The following is an 18,449-nucleotide window of genomic DNA, read 5'->3' on the forward strand; positions in this document are numbered from 1 at the left end:
TTACTAGGAATGTTGGCTACTTCCCAGGCTTATTTTAGGGATTATAAATGCCTGGTGAGGTGCCTGGGCAGAGTGAGCAGCCAATACACGGTGGCTGTCATCATCACCGCCGCTCTTGTCATCATCACCGTCACTGTCCCCACCGTCCTCGTCATCATCTCCGTTGTCATCACCATCAGCATCAAAGCCATAGTTTCCATTATTTCTTAGAAGTTTTGCTGGAAAAAGAGGAATAAAGAAGAATGTTTTTAATAACCCAATAAAGCTAAAACATAATTTCTAAGAAATGTGATGCTCCAACATAGCAAGGAATGAGCTGTCTAAGCCATCCCTTCCTTCATCCAAATTATGGACTAAAGAGTGCAGGGATCCAGTATGGAGGCTCAGTGAATATTGATAGAAAAGTACATCTATAGGAAGTATCACCTGCCACAAAGTAAATGCTGTACCATTTGGAGTGCCAAGGAAATGTGTTCTTACTTAAACTTTCTTTTTAAAGACTGTTTTCTCTGCATTTTATTTTCCTTTTGTCATGAAATGGTCTTTTCAGATCCATTTAGGATTAACCCCATGGTGATGGAGAGAACCCTTCAGATAGGTTTGAGAGGCTTTTACCCTTTGGCTCGGTTCCAGCTTATTAAATATATTTTATTTATATTTATATATATTTATATTTTTATATATAATATATATTTATATTTATATTATATATATTATATATTTATATTTATATAAATAAATATAATTTATTATTTTGTAATCTCCCTAGGGTTTTTGCAAGTGATTAATTATTTGAATTCTATTTTTCCCAAGTGTAGGAAGAAAGTACGTATCTAGAGAGTAAGGCAAACAATGCCTCATGGGACAGGTGCCACGACATGCCGCAAGAAAACCAAAGTTCAGTCTTTCCTGCTTTCTGGCAGGTTTTTGCTCTTTCTCTCTCACTGCTCATCTAAGTGACAAATGTTTTCCAACTGGCCAATTCGAAGACAGGCTGGGTTTTCAGTTCCAGTTTTCTTTCGGGCTGGAATTTCCTGGGGCAGATTTTAGCTTTGCTCGAGAAATCACAGCAAGTCCGTCAATTAGGTTCCTTTATTCCATCCGCTCTGTCTCATGTGGGCTCTGCTCATTAAAATTTTACAAATTACTCATTGAGCAAGATAGCCTGTTACTCGCCCGTTTCTCAGAACAGCGGCTTTCCGGTATGTGGGGTCAGAGCCTCCTCTCTGGTCCTGTCTGGGAAGCTGCTTGGCAGTCGCCCAATGGTCACACTTTGTCTTCTCACAGCATGTTGAAAGGCCTCCCTGGAGAACAGCCAGAGGCTGGGGGTCTGCTTATTTAGCCCCATGATGAGATTGGGGCTTCCCTCATGGCTCAGTGGTGCAGAATCTGCCTGCAATGCAGGAGCCCCAGGTTCGAGCCCCAGGTCAGGAAGATCCCCTGGAGCAGGGAATGGCTACCCGCTGCAGTAGTCTTGCCTGGAGAATCCCATGGACAGAGGAACCTGACAGGCTACAGTCCATTTGGTCTCAAAGAGTTGGACATGACTGAAGCAACTGAGCATGCACGCATGCAAGATGAGATTGACCTCTAACTCAGGAAGCATCATTTTTAATGTCTTCTCAGTGCCTAGAACTTTTACTGGGTACCAGATGCCTGGGAAATGTTGCCAGAAGCTGCTGGGTTACTGCTCAGGTGGGGGTCCCAGTGGTTCACTCCCAAGTGGTTCCTCCCTGTCTTCTTGGGATAGTTTACAGGCACACACACACACACACACACACACCTGCACACAGAAACATTAAAGAGAGAAAATGTCACCATATATTTCCATTGATGGTAGAAAAAGAGGAACTAGACATGTATGCCTGCCACGCTATTTGACCTCAGGAAATGGCCAGCCCATGTGACCGTCAATCAAGGTAGCTTTAAACCAAGAGTCCAGACACATCACCAACCTTGTCTCCTTGTATGATTATTCTCATTTTAAGTCATAGGGGAGGTTTTTACTTCAAATTTCCACTTGCTTCACACACAGACTCTCTAGTACAGAGTTGGAAATTAGCCCATGGAGAAAGAGACATTTTTAGTTCTTCTTTAGTGTTGGCAGGTGGTTCAGAAAGTCAAGGTTTTCTCATGTTTGCGCATCACTGAGCCTGATGCTGGCGTGATGCCGACGTGGCTCAAGAGGTAGAGAATCCCCTCCGACTATTTAAAGCTGAGAGGTTAAATCAGTTTTCTAAGCCCTGTCAATAACGGCCTGACCCCAGAACCTTGATGTGCAGGAAGAGGTTCCAGTTTCCCTGCCTCTGAGCTGTGAGCCTAGTGTTCTCCCTAAGTTACAAAAGAAACAGAAGCTCAGGACACATGTTCTGTGCTGCCCACCATCTGGGCCATCAGCCCCCGTTTGGCACCCTCGCCTCTCTGCCTGGGCTCCTTCCTGCCGGCTGTGGTCATCTTGCTCCTTATTTCTCCTCAGTTGAGTTGTGTGGGGACCTCCTTTCCCCAGCCTTAGGAGGACTATCGTCCATCCATTCATGAGGCTGAGACTGAGATTTCATGCCAGTCTGTCTAGCACTTCAAATCCTAAGACAGCTGAAGTTAAAAGCACTGGATCTAATGCAATGCTTCTTCAAGTTCACTGTGCAGACAAAGAGCTTATTAAAATCCGGGTTCTTACTGAATAAATCAGGATCAGAGTCAAGCTCCTGGGAAGCGACAAGGGCCAAGGCAGTTCTGCACCTGGGCTGCCCATCACAACCAGCCAGGGAGGCCTCACTCTTAGGGATGCAGGTTTAGGTGGTTTAGGGTGAGAACTGGGTTAACATAAGAGGCCCAGGGACACAGCCAGCGAGAGAGTTAAGAAATATGGTCATAAGGGTTAAAACTGAATTTAACTGCTAAATGAGCAGAAGGGAAATTGAAGTCACTTCCAAACCATTGTGCTAACCTGTGGCATGACTCTAGGAAAATAATTTCCTTTCAGCCTTGTCGAATTTTCCAAAAGGAAAGATAGTTATTGCTTTTTTTCACAATATATAGGACTACTTGAATGAAAGAATATTTTCCTGCTTAATTTTAGCCTGGTTATTTTCATTCTGACAGAGTGTTAACCTCATCCAAGCCAAGAATATATCATCATCCATCTTATTTGCCACTTTTGAGTCATAGGGAAAAATGGACTTTATACCTTCTTTGCTTAATTTAGCTTCTAGACCGAGAATTCAAAATGGGGCAAGATTGCCCCCATGGGACTCAGAATTTGTTCATGGGGGAGGAGGAAAGCTTAGATATTTCTGTGGCCCTCCACAGCTCAGACCTACTGGACAAAATCCTATTTCTTGGTATTTTGTTGTTGTTGTTCAGTTAATAAATCATGTCCAACTCTTTGCGACCCCATGAACTGCAGCATGCCAGGCTCCTCTGTCCTCCACTATCTCCCAGAGTTTGCTCAAACTTATGTCCATTGAGTCAGTGATACCATCCAACCATCTTATCCTCTGCCACTCCATTCTCCTCTTGCCCTCCAATTTTTCTCCTTAGAGGGTGATAATGAAAAAAGGCTGAGAAGCACTGTTCCAGACAAAGACAAACCATGCATGTCCAAGCTTGTATGTCCTTCCTGAACTCTGCCTGGGGAGGGTTTGTGATAGCATTTCTGAGCTGTGAAATTTGGGCTTATCAACAATGAATTCTAAGATGAAACGTCAAAAGCATTCTTTTCTCTTCTCAGCAGAATAGTTTCCTCTTGATGAAAAATTTGAGTTCCAGAAGCATCCAATTGTGAGCTCTCTTGCTGATGGGACATTCTGGGATGTGACCTGGAGGTCAGCCCTCCTGGGTGTCAGTCCTGGCTCTCTCCCTCCCTCTGTGACTTTCAGGAGGTTCCTGTGCCTCTTTAAGTCTCATTCGCATGTGTATAATGAAAATAAAACTTTCCTGATAGATTGTTTTCAGATGAAATGTGAAGTAGGTTTAATGAAGGTAAAACAGTGTCTGGTGCATAAAAAGCGCCCCTTTAGTGCTGGGAGAAGTGATGGTTATTACCATCTCTATATATATCTATCTATTTACCTGTCAGTCAGCCACCTTATTATCATCATCATCATTTATGTAAAATACCTCTGGGTGCAAAGGCATCTTCCTGAATCAGATTCTGTCCTCATCAGACCTGAGCAACTCCACCTAACTCCTTCACAATTCACCTTTCCCAAGCTGGTGGGATTAACAGATACATGCTGTGTGCATGCATCCATGCATATTAAGTCACTTCAGTCGTGTCTGACTCTTCACGACCTTATGGACGATAGCCCACCAGGCTCCTCTGTCCATAGGATTCTCCAGGCAAGAATACTGGAGTGGGTTGCCATGCTCTCCTCCAGGGAATCTTCCCAAACCAGGGATCAAACCTGAGTCTCCCCATTTCCTGCATTGCAGGCAGATTTTGTACCCACTGAGCACCTGGGAAGCCCCACATCCATGCTACTATATATAAAATAGATAAACACCAAGGACCTGCTGTAGAGTGCAGGAAACTATATTCAATATCTTGTAATTACCTACAATGGTAAGAATCTGAAAAAGAATACACATGTATTGAGTTGGCCAAAAAGTTCATTCAATTTTTCCATAAGATCTTATGACAAACCGGAATGAACTTTTTGGCCAATCCAATATACAGGTATAACTGAGTCACTTTGCGGTAAGTTACAACTGGAACTTTGTAAATGAACTATAATTTAATTAAAAAGAAAGTGGAGGGTGAGCACCATCCCCCGCTCCTTGGGGCCCGGAGGATGGCTGAGCCTGGGGGTGATGTATTTATGCAATAGCTCTTTCTTCCATGCTGACAGCTGCTAGACTAAGTGGCCCAGAGGAGGTAGAACATATTCACGCAAGGAAAGTTGATCCTGGATCCCATTAGCCAGAGTGGTCTCTGATTTCTTCCTGGTGTTGCGAAATAGAGAAATAGAGCTGGTTTTACTTTAGTCAAAGTAAATACAACAACCAAACAAAAAACAAAGATTAAGGTTTAAAAGAAAGAAAGAAACCCAGAAAGACCAACGCATACAGACCAGGAAAATAGTACATTTTATATAAAAAGAGAATTGTAGTCTTTTGTGACCTCAGAACAAGTCCTATCCAAAAGCTTTTGTTATGCTCTCATATCCATTGTTTATTCCACTTGGCGAATGCTATTGTTTCGAATCTTCATCTCAGTGAGTGCTGTTATTATTATTTGCAATATGAGCTCCTTAACAAACCCTGAGATGAAAAAGAAAGCCAGAATAAGTGGGACTTGCTGCAAGTCTGTTGTTATTTCAGAGAATCATGTTTTTTAAAAATGCATTCAGGTTTGTGTAAATGCAGAACTCGGTGAGTGTGTAAGAAGAGCCTTACCAACAAGTTCCCAGGTTGCTTTTCATGAACTGAGCATTCAGATCCGTCACTGAGAATGAGAGAAACATGAGTCCTTGGTGCACCAGGTTAGAGATTCAGCCTGTGTCCCCTGGGCTCCTCGGAGTGGTGGGTCACATCCTGGAGACGTGTCTGGCGAGTGTCCCTGATGGAGTGTCCAGCTTGCTTTGGAATCACAGCAAACCTCGGTGCTTCCTGGTTCCCTGTCCAGTCTTTGGAGTCTATAGTCCCAGTCTGTAGTCATTGGAGTCAGGAGAAGCATTGCATGTAGTAAGGAGCTAAGCCTTTGCTGAGCCGCAGCGCCTGGCTGAACTGGCCTTTGATGAATGATAAGGAGGATGCTGTTGAGGATGGAGTTAGGAAGGAGTCAGGTCCGCCACCCTGAGCTGCCTGGAATTCAAGGTAGAATTTGCAGAATACACTCATTCCTGTGTGAAGTAATCCTAATTAGTTTTCCCTCTAACTGCTCACCAGACACAGCTCCTTGGTCCTTCCCTTCCTCCCTTCCTTCATTCATCCCTCTCTCTTTCCTTCCTCTCCCACCCTCCATCCCTCCCTTACTCCCTTCCTTTCTTACTTCTTGATTCTTAATAATTTGGTAATGTTTTCCTAAATAACCCTATTTTGATTCCTTAACCCAATTTTCCAGTAATTGCTGTGTAGTGGTTTCACCTCCCCTGTTTTATCTTCGGCTCATTGCTTCTCTCCTGCCATCCGTCAGCTTTGTGTCTGGGTGACTCTTTCTGCTCATCCTGGAGGGACTGTGCAGAGAGAGCTTGGAGCCTGGGTCCTGTGGGCAGTCAACTAACTGTACAGCAGGGATGTGGTGACAGGGACACCAGTAAATCCAGCTCTGTTTCTCTATTTCACAACAGCAGGAAGAAATCAGAGACTACTCTGGCTAATGGAATCTAGAATCAACTTTTCTTGCATGAATATGTGGTGACAGGTACAGCCTGCTCTTGGGTCTGTTAGCACATCATCCCCCCGGCTCTGTTTTCACTTCTGAAAAGCTGGGACAATGACGTCCTTGTATCTACAGAGTCTTCAAAAGGGCCTCCACACATTCAGAAAGGTTGAGACAACTTAAATAATCATGTTGAGACTGATTTTCATCATTGGAAATTTGGAGGAGCAGTTATTTTAGAGAGGACTCAAGGGGGCGATTGTAATTTACCCTTTGTTTGAAAAACTTGAACCATCAAAATATCTACAAGAACTCAAAAGCTTTCTGATTTTCCTCTCTGGGCCTAAGTAGAACGTCTAAAGGAAAGCCTTGTTCTGTTTCCAGATCGCCGAGGGAATGGCGTACATCGAGAGGAAAAACTACATCCACAGAGACCTACGAGCCGCTAATGTGTTAGTCTCTGAGTCTCTCATGTGCAAAATCGCAGACTTTGGTCTTGCTCGAGTGATTGAAGATAACGAGTACACAGCCAGAGAAGGTATGTTCCCAGAGCCATCTTTAGGTGTTTGGTTATTGTTTAGTTTTGTTTTGTTTTTGCCCATTTTTAACAAAGCGATTACAACAGGCATCAAAAAAAAAAAAAAAAGAATTCATTTGGTACAATATTCAATATGTACCATAGTTGCAGTTTGTGGTATATCCTAATTGTTTTCTTACTCTTTCGATTATCTCTGTATGATACTTTTATAAAATTTAAAAATGCTGTCATTTGTATTTCAATTAAGTGAGGCAAAACAAGAAGAGGCTTGGCAGAATCGTAATTCTTTGTTCATATTACATGTCAGAGCTTTTCACCCAATGAGGTACACTTTGCTTCACTGTAGAAAGAATATTTGTAACAATAATTCTATACTATACTATTTAAGGCTGTATTCTGGCCTTTTAACTGTCGGGTTGCCCAAAAATTTCATTCAGATTTCTCCATTGCATCTTGTGGAAAAACCCGAACGAACCTTCTGGCCAACCCAATACAAATTAAAACATGGAAATTATCACACACACACAGAAGTAAATGTAACATTACAAAAACACACTCCTTTATTTCCCCACATTCCATATTATACATGGAAACCAAAGAACACCCAGAGCAGCGTAAATCCCCAAGTCCCTGGCCTGGTGCTCCGAGGCTGGCCCTCCTGGCGCTGCACTGGCCTCTCCTGTTGGAGACTGTTCTGTGTTGCTTGTGATCTGAGGACTCCTACAGTCTCATTCCTGAAAGTTCAGTGAGTAGTTTTGGGGATTTTTTTGCAGTGCTTTCTCTTCTGAAAGAGTCAAGCACTTCCTTGACATTCCTAAGACTTGTTAAAGATCAATTTAACAACATGTGTGTTATTTCTGGAAGGTGCCCACAGAATTCATAGATGTGACAAACAGACTGAAAACATTGCTTTGATTTGTGAAACATCTCTTGCATTTGTCACGCTTCAGGTGGTTCTCCCGCCTCAAGTTTCGGTACTCTTTGGTGGATTATAATTTATCTTTGGCCTTAATCACCTTCAGCAAAATCCAGGTCAAGGAAAACAGTTTGAGGAGAAGTGGGTAAAAGGAAAAGACCCTAATGCTGAGAAAGACTGAGTGCAGGAGGAGAAGGGAGTGACAGAGGAGGAGATGGTGAGATAGCATCACCTACTCAATGGACATGAGTTTGAGCAAACTCTGGGAGGTAGTGAAGGACAGGGAAGCCTGGTGTGCTGCCGTCCATGGGTCGCAGATAGCCAGACACAACTGAGCAACTGAACAACAGCAGCGATCTAAAAGGTAGTGAGCTTTTCAGTGAGGCAGCTGCTGTTCTAAGTGCTTTTCATGCTATCTCATTTATCTCTACAATAACCCTATATGATAAGTAGTATATTGCTTCCATCTTGTATATGAGGAAAAAGGAGAGGCTCAGAAGCTTCTGAAGCCACATAGTAAGTGGGAGAGCCAGGATTCAGACCCAGGAGATCAATTTATTACATTGGTTTTGTAGAATTTGACAAGCCTCTGTGTGTGTGTGTGTGCTCAGTAGCTTCAGTCATGTCTGACTCTTTGTGACCCCATGGACTGTAGCCCATGGGGTCACAAAGAGTGACCCATGGACTACATGGACTGTAGCTAGGCTCCTCATCCATGGGATTTCCCAGGCAAGAATATTGGAGTGGGTTGCCATTTCCTTCTCCAGGGGATCTTTTTGACCCAGGGATTGAACCTGGGTCTCCTGCATTGACAGGCGGGTTCTTTATCACTGAGCCACCTGGGATATGCATGTGTTACCCACTCAAAATTAATCATCAAAACTTTCCCCCGCAAAGAAGGAAAGTGTGAGAGTCACACGCCTGTGACTTTTTTGTTTCAGCTCAGAGACCCAAGTAAAGCCCTTGTGTCTTCTCCCCTAGGTGCTAAGTTCCCCATTAAGTGGACAGCTCCAGAAGCAATCAACTTCGGATGTTTCACCATCAAGTCTGACGTGTGGTCCTTTGGAATTCTCCTGTACGAAATTGTCACCTATGGGAAAATTCCCTACCCAGGTACTGCTTACTTACCTATTTCCATTTGCGGGATATATATGAGAAAAAAGCCAGGTGGTATGAGACATAAATGATGAACAAATATCCAGAGGAAAGACAAGGGTGTGAGAACTTTGTCTTTAGTGGAAGGTGTTGTAAAATATGCTTAGACACTTCTCCGCCTTCTTGTCTGCGTGCGTATCTTTCGCTCCACTAATGAATTCCACCACTAACAGCCTAGAATGTGCCTGGCGTGGTCACAGATATTGCTGAAGCAACAGGGTTGGAGGACAAGACACAGGGCTCCTCCCAAGCCTCACACTGGATGGTGGAGGAAACGGACATAGAAATGATGCTGTATGATTCTTTCTTGGTCAGTTCTGAAACAAAGATTTGTATAATGTACTTTGGAGTCTTTGCCACTTCAAGAGACAACCACCTCTGTCTGCAAACAAATGATTCTTCAGATCCTCAACTTACTGGCTGTGGGGACGTCATTCAGTATTTCCAGATTCCTAACATCTTCCCAGCCAGATTCTGCCAGCCCTCCTTTTTCCAGGAACATGGAAGCAGAGGGACTTTTCCCCAAAGCCTTCTCTTTCTTGTTAATGGGCTTTTCACAAAATCAATGGATATGGCCAGTTTAAAAGTAAATCTTTAAATCGTTCCCTCATTCAAAAATCTGAGGGTGCTAAGCATTCCCAAGGTGCCGGATGGAGCAGTCCCAGCTCCTCCCTTGAGAGCTAATAGTTGAGTATTGATTACAATCATTTATAATAATCACTGATAATAAGGACCGTATGTAGGATGGGAAGTATGCTGTTGGGGGAGGGTGTGATGGTTTAGGGATTGGGTTGGGGGGATGGGTCGCAGGTTCTAAAAGCAGCAGGGACTCAGTGACTTGACAGAGAGCCCCAGGGGCTGTCCGGGGCTGGGTGTCCCGTGGGGGAAACAGCCAGAGCACAGGGTCCCGAGCAGGGGCAGGAGGTGTTGGGATGACGTGGAGCGGCTGTGAGCCTCAGAGGCTGCCCAGGGGCTTCACCTCTGACTTTGCAAGAGACGGGAGACTTTGGGGCAGAGCGGTGATGTGGCCTCCAGGCTCCTAGTCACCTTTGCTGCTCTTGGGCCTGGAGGGCTGGTAGGAGGGGGAGGCCTTTGGGTGGGGCCTGCACAGTGGGCTGACGGTCCCGTGAAACCCTCCGGTGCCAGATTTCCTGTTCTGACGGCTGCTCTGCTCTAGACACCGCAAAATGGGGACGGTATTTCTGAATCAGCCCAGATATCTATCTATAATCTACAACCTATAGAGAAAGATTATATACTTTGCCTATATATGACACCTGATCAATAAACATACAACCTCACAAGTATTGTGTGGTAGGTACTGCACGCTCCACAGCGATGTGTGGACGAGGCTCTGGGGCTCGGAGAAGGAGACTCTGGCCCAGAGCCGCATCACTGGCTCCTACGGAACCCTGGCCACCTCGCCCTCACCTGCTGGACTTCCCACCATCATTCATCTCCGGAACGTCTTCATCTTCCCAAATTGATACTGTACCCATTAGACGCTAACTCGCCGACCCGCCTGCCCCCCTCCAGCCCCTTGTTGTTGATGTTGTTGTTTATTCACTCATTCGTGTCCAACTCTTTGCAACCCCATGGACTGTAGCCCGCCAGGCTCCTCTGTCCATGGGTACTCCAGGCAAAAATACTGGAGTGGGTTCCCATTCCCTTCTCCAGGGGATCTTCCCGACCAAGACATCAAACCCAGGTCTCCTATATTGCAGGTGGATTCTTCACCACTGAGCCACCAGGGGAGCCTACTAAAATGGCTGAATGAGCATGTTTTATTATCCCGTTTTAATGATGGAGAAAAATATTATTAAAATGACCTTTTTTTTCCCCTTAAAGTTCTTCTCAGTGTCAAAGACGGACAGTTCAGTGTCTGAGCTAACCTGAGACAAGTGATTATAGTAAAAGCCACCCTCCACAGTCAGCAATCCTGCAGAGCCCGGCAGGAATAGTGGGTGCCCTGGGCTTCCCAGGTGGAGCTAGTGGTAAAGAACCCATCTGCCAATGCAGGAGATGTTTAAGAGACACGGGATGGATCCCTAAGTCAGGAAGACCCCATGGAGAAGGAAATGGCAACCCACTCCAGTATTCTGGAGAAATCCCACGGACAGAGGAGCCTGGCGGGCTGCAGTCCATGGAGTCGCAAAGAGTCGGACACTGAAGTGACACAGCAGGCAGGGGGTTCCCTCGCTGGAGCCCACCGAGCTCTGCCTCTTGTCCTGAGGATGATTTGAGGAGTGGGAATGAAACAGTTGGTCTAGCTCACTTAAGGACCCTGACTTCTTTAAGTAAACTTGCAATGAAAAGCTGATTTTGAAAAAGTATTGGGAGATAATGGGTGAGAAAATGATTTTTTTTTTTTTTAATTACTGGTAGAAGCTGGGGGAAAAAAAATAGTGCAAAAGAGAGTGAGATGAAATGTTAGAATCGGGTGTTTATTCACAAGGTCTGTCAGGTCCAATGTCCTTTTGTCGTTGAAGAGAACTCGCTCTGCCTTCCGCTTATCATGTTCACCGATTTTTACTTTGGCAGCTGAATGCTGCCTAGATCCTCTTTGTACTAACCTCCTTTATATGATTACATTGCTTACAGAAATGTCCGTAGCCCCTCTGCCAGTTTTGAGAACTTCTGTAACAAAATACCACAAACTGAATCACTCATACAACAGAAATGTATTTTCTCACAGTTCCTCAGGCCGGGAGTCCAAGATCAAGGTGTTGACAGGATTGCTTTCTCCAAGGCTCATCCTTGGCTCTTGAGACAACATCTCCATTTGTCTTCTCTCTGGCTTTCTCCTGCATCTCCATGTTCTAATCTCCTCTTCTTATAAAGACACCAGTCAGATGGGGCTTAGGCCCACCCTAAAGGCTTGGTCACCTCTTTAGAGGGCTTATGTCTAAACGCAGTCCCATTCTGAGGTCCTTGGGGCTAGGTCTTCAGTATAGGAATTTCCAGGATAGCGGGGACTGTGGGAACACAGTTTAGCCCACCCCATCCTCGGACACTTACTCCAACCAGGGATGAAGGAGGTGGGTACCACTGCATCGCATGACCCTCAGTCAGGCTTCTAAACAGTACCTGTGGGTTTTTCGCCTCCAGGGAGAACTAACGCGGACGTGATGACTGCCCTGTCGCAGGGCTACAGGATGCCCCGCATGGAGAACTGCCCAGATGAGCTCTACGACATCATGAAGATGTGCTGGAAGGAAAAGGCAGAGGAGAGGCCAACATTTGACTACCTACAAAGCGTGCTGGACGACTTCTACACGGCCACCGAGGGCCAGTACCAGCAGCAGCCTTAGTGCTGGGGACTCAAGCCACGCACGGGACCGCCGCCTCCCTCCAAAGGGAAAAACAACAATCCCCGGTCACTAGTTATTTCCTGGGCTGGCTTCCCTGGCTATCCTTGCTTCCTTCACACAAGGCTAAAACTCAGGAAGGACTTCTTCCATGGGAAAGGATTCTCCTCTCAAGGGCAATATGCCCACCAGCCTGCACCCAGTGGGCACACTGGCTCTGCGAGTCCAACACCTGGACATGGATTTCTGAGAAGAAAACACCTATCCCACCAAAGTGCACCCACATCGGCCTCTTGTTTACAAGGGGGCATGTGACTCAGAGGTTCGGAGGCCATTTCAGTGAGTCGCAGACAGGAGCACAACAGAAATAACCAGATGTCTCCATTGCACTTCCTTGTATGTTCTCTATGCTTGAGCTTATTTGTTAAAAAAAAAAAAAATCTACTAATCCAACCTGTTAGATTTGCAGGTGAAGTCAGATGCTTCCATGTCCTTCCCAGATTTCTGTGACCTCCCACCCCATGAAATCTGGACTGGAGATCACTTCCTTCCACGGAGATCACTCAGAACCCCACCTGGGCAGAGGAATCTCTTTCCTTGAAAGTGTCATCAGCAAGCAGGCAGGGCCACCGTGTTAAGCCATGCGGATTCCCCAACCACCCAGGTTTGCCCAGCTCCCCTGGAAGGGAGCTTCAGGAACTGCTCTGCCAATAGAAGGAATGTTGTTTTAAAGTCCAGCTTTTCAGTTCCCCAATTTCCTCTCTCCAGACTTCTTTGGACCTTGTAGTTTGGACGAACAAGATGCTTCTAATCTCTGCGGAACCTTCTAGGGCCTTACAAAACATCAGAGCTTTCTTTATTGCTTCAAATGATTCTGAACATTATTTTATTGATCAAGTATTCATTTTAGTTGTACTCTAGAAAGTAAAAATGCCGTATTCGGGGGCTATTTTTGTGATTCAGCAATCTTTTCTAAATTGTGTGTGGTCTGTGTGAGTCTATTTATATGAGGCTATGCGGGAAACTAAATGAGTGAGGAGGCTTTTCTGAGTCACTGGAGCAATTAGATAGAGGTTTTGTTTGTTAAATTTTTCTACTGTAGCTTGAATGGAAAACGCTATGTCATATCACATTTCACCTATGCTGTTTGTGTATATACCTAATATTTCTATTTTTGATCTTATTTTAATACACCTGGGCCCGTAACATCTCAAGTTTTCCACTGGTGTTTAACATTTCCAAGTGTCGTCAATACAAGAATGGGTACCAGTTGGTGGGGGAGTGGGGGTTGGGAGGTGATTCCATTGGTTACATCGATTGAAAAATGTGTACAAGTTCTGCCTCCATCCTTTGAGTGTTTTCAGATTGGAGAACCGAGGAGTTGGTGGCCTAGACACCCATCATCCCTGTCGGGGGGCCCAACAGGATTTGTTTTCAAACAGGCTTAGTAAAGTATATGCGTGCGTGCTCAGTAGCTCAGTCCTATCTGACTCTTTGCGACCACATGGACTACAGCTCACCAGGCTCCTCTGTCCATGGGATTCTCCAGGCAAGAATACTGGACTGGGTTGCTGTTTCCTCCTGCAGGGTATCTTCCCAACCCAGGGATCAAACCCGCGTCTCCTGTATCTCCTGCACTGGCAGGTGGATTCTTTACCACTGAGCCAGCAGGGAAACCGGGCTTATCTATCAAGCACCATTACAATTTCACTTTGTATGTGTTGCCTAGGTGTTGGGTGCCTGGAGAAAAGGATGAAATATTCTGCTTTCCCCTAAATTTTAACTTCCTTTCCCATATAATGTTTTTTAAAGGTCCATTGTAAAGTATTCTAAAATTCTCAACTCCCAAGAGCCACCTTCACAAAGGTGAACTATTATCACCATCTAATGTCTGCACAGCTGGTGACGTGACGCACCACGCTGCATTTTTTGACATACACACACCTGTTCACACTCCATTTCAGAAGCTCACACATGACCCAGCATCAAGAGAGAGTATAAGGAAGCCCCAAAGCAAAACAACATCTCTAGGAAATGACTAAATTCACCGTCACCTTGTTTTTCTCCATTCTGCTTCCTCTGGCAGTTTTACATTCAACTGTCCCCCCACCGTTCACCCCACCCCCAGCTCAAGTCTGAATTCCTTTGCCTTCAGCATCTCTGCTGTCACCTGGGCTTCCTCCCTTGTTCTCAACCTGTGTCCAACTCGGTGGTGCTCAGCAGACAACACACAGTTAGGGTTCCTGACTGGCAGATCCAGGGGCTGGGCAGGTGCTTGTTTAATCTCGGGGTCCACAGAGACGTGCAGGCCAGTTACATCTTCATGTTCCAGGTCATTATTGAGAATTTGAAAAACAGAATGCCCATTCCACTTCCACCCCCAAGATCCTGACTCTTGTTCTGCACTGGGTGAGGGAGATACAGGGGTGTCAGTGAACCTAAAAGCTTCCCAGGAATCTAAGGTGAGTAAATGCATGCCCAGGTTCAAGAGAAGCCCCAGCTTTGACCTGTACTGCAAAGTGATCTGCTCAAAAGAAGACCTCTTTCCCCAGACGGCTTGCCTTCCCAAAGCTGGCTATAGGCGTAGAGGAGGAAGAAGGAGGAGGAAGTGTGGATTTTTCCTTTCTTACGAACAGGAAGCTCGCTGAACCTAAAGTAGAGCTCGTAGCCCTGACATGTGTCCCTGGGAGGAGGGGACACTTGGCGCCTCCATAGACCCTCCAGAAGGCTTCTCGGGGTGCTGTCGGAATCCCACCAGTAAAGCATGTCTGGGTCTGCCTTTAGGGGACACAGTACACCACAGAAGGGTACACACTACACCCAGGAGCGTAGAAGAGGGTCGATTAGAGGAGGGGCCATATTTGTTTGCTTACACAACACGACAGATCAAGGACACTGAAGTTAAATGTGAGCTCATTTCTCATCTTGCCTGTGCTGAAGGCTTTCCTTTTGCTCAAACTATAGCCGAGGAAGTTGCAGCTAAAAGGAAGCAAAGCACCAGCATCTAATAAATTCAACTGAATTAAAACAATTGCTCATCCTATGGGTCAGCCCCTGACCTTTATGATTTTAAAGCCACTTTCCATGGCCATGCTTAATTCCCATCAGAACATCTCTCACACCACCCACGTTTTCCCCCATTCTGTATCTGCATTTCTACTTCTGCTGGTTGAATGAGATATCAGTTCTCTATCTCTACGCTTTGACTATGTGAAGTTTTCTGATGAACTGGGAGTGCCTTGCTCTTCTTCCTGATGGCAATAATGACTATAGATACACAAAGATACCCATACACCCACCATTCTCTCCATTCAGTGCTTTGGCACTTTAAAAAAAAGATCACCTTGAACTCACACAGTCACTCTGGAATACCTGGACGCTAGGATCGCTGATTCACAGCTGAGAAATCAACTGCATTCAGGGCCACAAAAGGAATAGAGTGGTTTCTGTTCATATTTTCTTGCAAAATAAAAGAAGTGGAATTCCTTTACAGTGGCATCTTCGTGACTCGGCTAGATGTTCTAAGCAGGCAAAGGAACTACTTACAATATGCACCACTTAAAGTCCAGACAGATGTGAGAAAAAAATTCTTCTAAAAATTTTAATTTGGGGAGAAAAGTCATGCAAGTATTTAACTCACCATTCACTCTTTTTAAAAAGACAACTTATGGAAACTACACTTTTGAATGAATTGCTTTGATAACATTTGTGTTCCATTTCATGACATTGATGTTGTATTAAACTGATGAAAATTTATCCCAGAAAGTCCTAATCTGAGAGATGTGTAAGAGGGAAGCCTTCCAGTTTAATTTCCTGTATTCTTATGAATCTAAATACTTGGAGTAGGAGCAAGCGCCAAAAATGTCACAGGTCCCCAAGATGGTCACCAAGTGATCTCGAATATTTCCCTTAAATCTGGAAATGATAGGGGCAGGCTTGGGCCTCCATCTCTAGGCCACTGATAAGATTTTCATATATAATCTGGATTGGTCATTGTGCCCTGTTAATACAGAACTTCTAGAATCAAAGGTGGCTTTATTTATAGCACTAAAAGTCAATACCATGTCACAAAACAAAACAATCCATGAATTTTTAAAATTACACTTTATGCTGGGGCTCAGATAAGTTCTTAAGCCCTCATCTGCTAACCTCAGGGTCAGATGTGTTTCTGATTTAAGGTTTGCTTTTTTTGTTTTTGTTTTTATTTGAAAGGCTAATACAATAAATTGGAGAAGGAAATGGCAACCCACTCCGGTTTTCTTGCCTGGAAAATCCCATGGATAGAGGAGCCTGGTTGGCTATTGTCCATGGGGTCGTAAAGAATTGGACACGATTTAGTCACTTCACTTAATACAATAAATATACTGAATATTTGGTGGATGTCTCTCGGTGAACACTGGAGAAGAAACCACTAAACAAATAAAACATTTCTGTAGGAAAAATACCTGAGTTCATAGGAAGTGGAGTGAATATAGCCTATACATAGCTTCAGATCAGGTTTTACCACCAAATGAGTTCTTTAAATATGCCTGGTTTGGGGTATTTTGGACTTCCGGGGCTAAGGCGATGGACCACAGAACTTGAAGAGTATGTGAGATCTTTTAGTGTTAGTGAAGTATCCAGTTCAAATTGACCAACATGGGGGTTGTGGTTACTCAAAACTTATTTAATGCGGCTATGTTGCAAGATGCAAAATATTTATGCATCTCTTTGAAACAACACGTGTGTGTATTAATTGCTCAGTCATGTCCAACCCTTTGTGGCCCCATGAACTGTAGCCCACCAGGCTCCTGTGTCCATGGAATTCTCAGGCAAGAATACTGGAGTTGGTTGCCGTTTCCTCTTCCAAGAGGTCTTCCCAACCCAGGGATCAAACCCCAGTCTCCTATATTGGCAGGTGGATTCTTTACTGTCTGAGCCACCAGGGAAGCCCTGAAGCAATATAGTCATTAAAATACTCTCTGATCAAATGCACTTCAGGGAGGCCTGGGACTTCGAAGTTCAAGTGGGAAGAAATGTCTAGTGGTTTTAGTGACCACAAAGATGCCAGTGATGTGGTTGCTGAAATAGATAATGGGCGCAGTAGCGGGCAAAGACCACAAACAAAAGGAGATGCTCTTTCACAAAAGACCACAAGGGGGCGTTCCGTTCAACTCTGTACACTGATGGTGAACTCCCAAATCTAACTGCCCTGGAAGTCACTCTGATGTGAGCAAGGGGATACAGGTGACAGATGTAAATTGCCCTTTCAAAGGATTTGAATTCTTCTTTGTAAGGCATTTTTTCCCCAAAGTGGATCATCACTCCTAATTTCTTGTCAATGTATTTAGTTTGAAAGAACGTTATCCCGTAGTTAATAGTGGTCATTCATTACAGTGCTTCACTGAACTCAGTCTCAGGTGGCTGGCTTTAAGGGGACAAGGGCAGTGATGATCATGCAAGTGCAGGGAAACGATTATAAGGTGGGGGAAAAAGGTGAAGAGGATCTTTCTGTGGAGAGGTGGTGGGACTGGTTACAAAGACAGGCCTGGACAAACAGCAAAAAGGCTTTGTAAAGAAGTGACCTTCAGGATTGGCTTAGAAGAGGGACAGGGTGCTGGCAGCGGATGAGAAGGCTGCAGGGGGTTTCAGAGAGAGGCTGAAGCGAGGGGGGAGGAGGGCACCAAAGGAAGTGGACATCAAAGGACAGAGCCCCCCAGACTGTAGAGTTGGGGCATGACTGTCAATCGTAAAGGCCTCAGAATTGCCTCTCCATCACAGATTCCTGGCCCACCCCTGAGTTTCTGGTTCTGGGACAGAGCATCATCTTTCCTTCTTGGAATCCCTCTCTGGGACCGCCCTTGGCTCCAAGAGAGGAGAAGGAGGTGACAGAGGACAAGATGGTTGGATGGCATCATCGACTCCATGGACATGAGCAAACTCCAGGAGGTAGTGAAGGACAGGGAAGCCTGGCGTGCTGCAGTCCATGGGGTCGCAAAGAGCTGGATATGACCGTGACGGAACAACAACCACAAAATCTCAAGCTGGGGAATCATGTCACAATAAAATACCAGCTATTCATTCATTTATTCAGTCAACAGGTAGTTGTGGATCACTTGCCATGTGCCAGGGACCGTGCCGGCTGCTGGCTGGTTGGAATGCACTTCGTTCTAAGGACACCCCGACACGAATGCCCCCCGCCACACACACACATCCACAGCCATTTGTCAC

General features: G+C 45.1%; 1 protein-coding gene across 6 annotated transcripts in view; it reads left to right on the top strand.

The window, feature by feature from the left end:
* Nucleotides 1-13,453, top strand: part of LYN (LYN proto-oncogene, Src family tyrosine kinase) — a 109,383-nt gene extending 95,930 nt beyond the window's left edge. For all 6 annotated transcript variants that reach the window (XM_059893299.1, XM_059893301.1, XM_059893300.1 and 3 more), the window contains 3 exons: nucleotides 6,707-6,860; nucleotides 8,758-8,889; nucleotides 12,040-13,453. In XM_059893299.1, the coding sequence (XP_059749282.1) occupies nucleotides 6,707-6,860; nucleotides 8,758-8,889; nucleotides 12,040-12,242 (489 nt within the window). In that variant the 3' untranslated portion in view covers nucleotides 12,243-13,453. The remainder of the gene's footprint in view (nucleotides 1-6,706; nucleotides 6,861-8,757; nucleotides 8,890-12,039) is intronic.
* The last annotated feature ends 4,996 nt before the right edge of the window (nucleotides 13,454-18,449 follow it).

Source organism: Bos taurus, chromosome 14 (genome assembly GCF_002263795.3).
Source record: "Bos taurus isolate L1 Dominette 01449 registration number 42190680 breed Hereford chromosome 14, ARS-UCD2.0, whole genome shotgun sequence".
NCBI lineage: Eukaryota > Metazoa > Chordata > Mammalia > Artiodactyla > Bovidae > Bos > Bos taurus.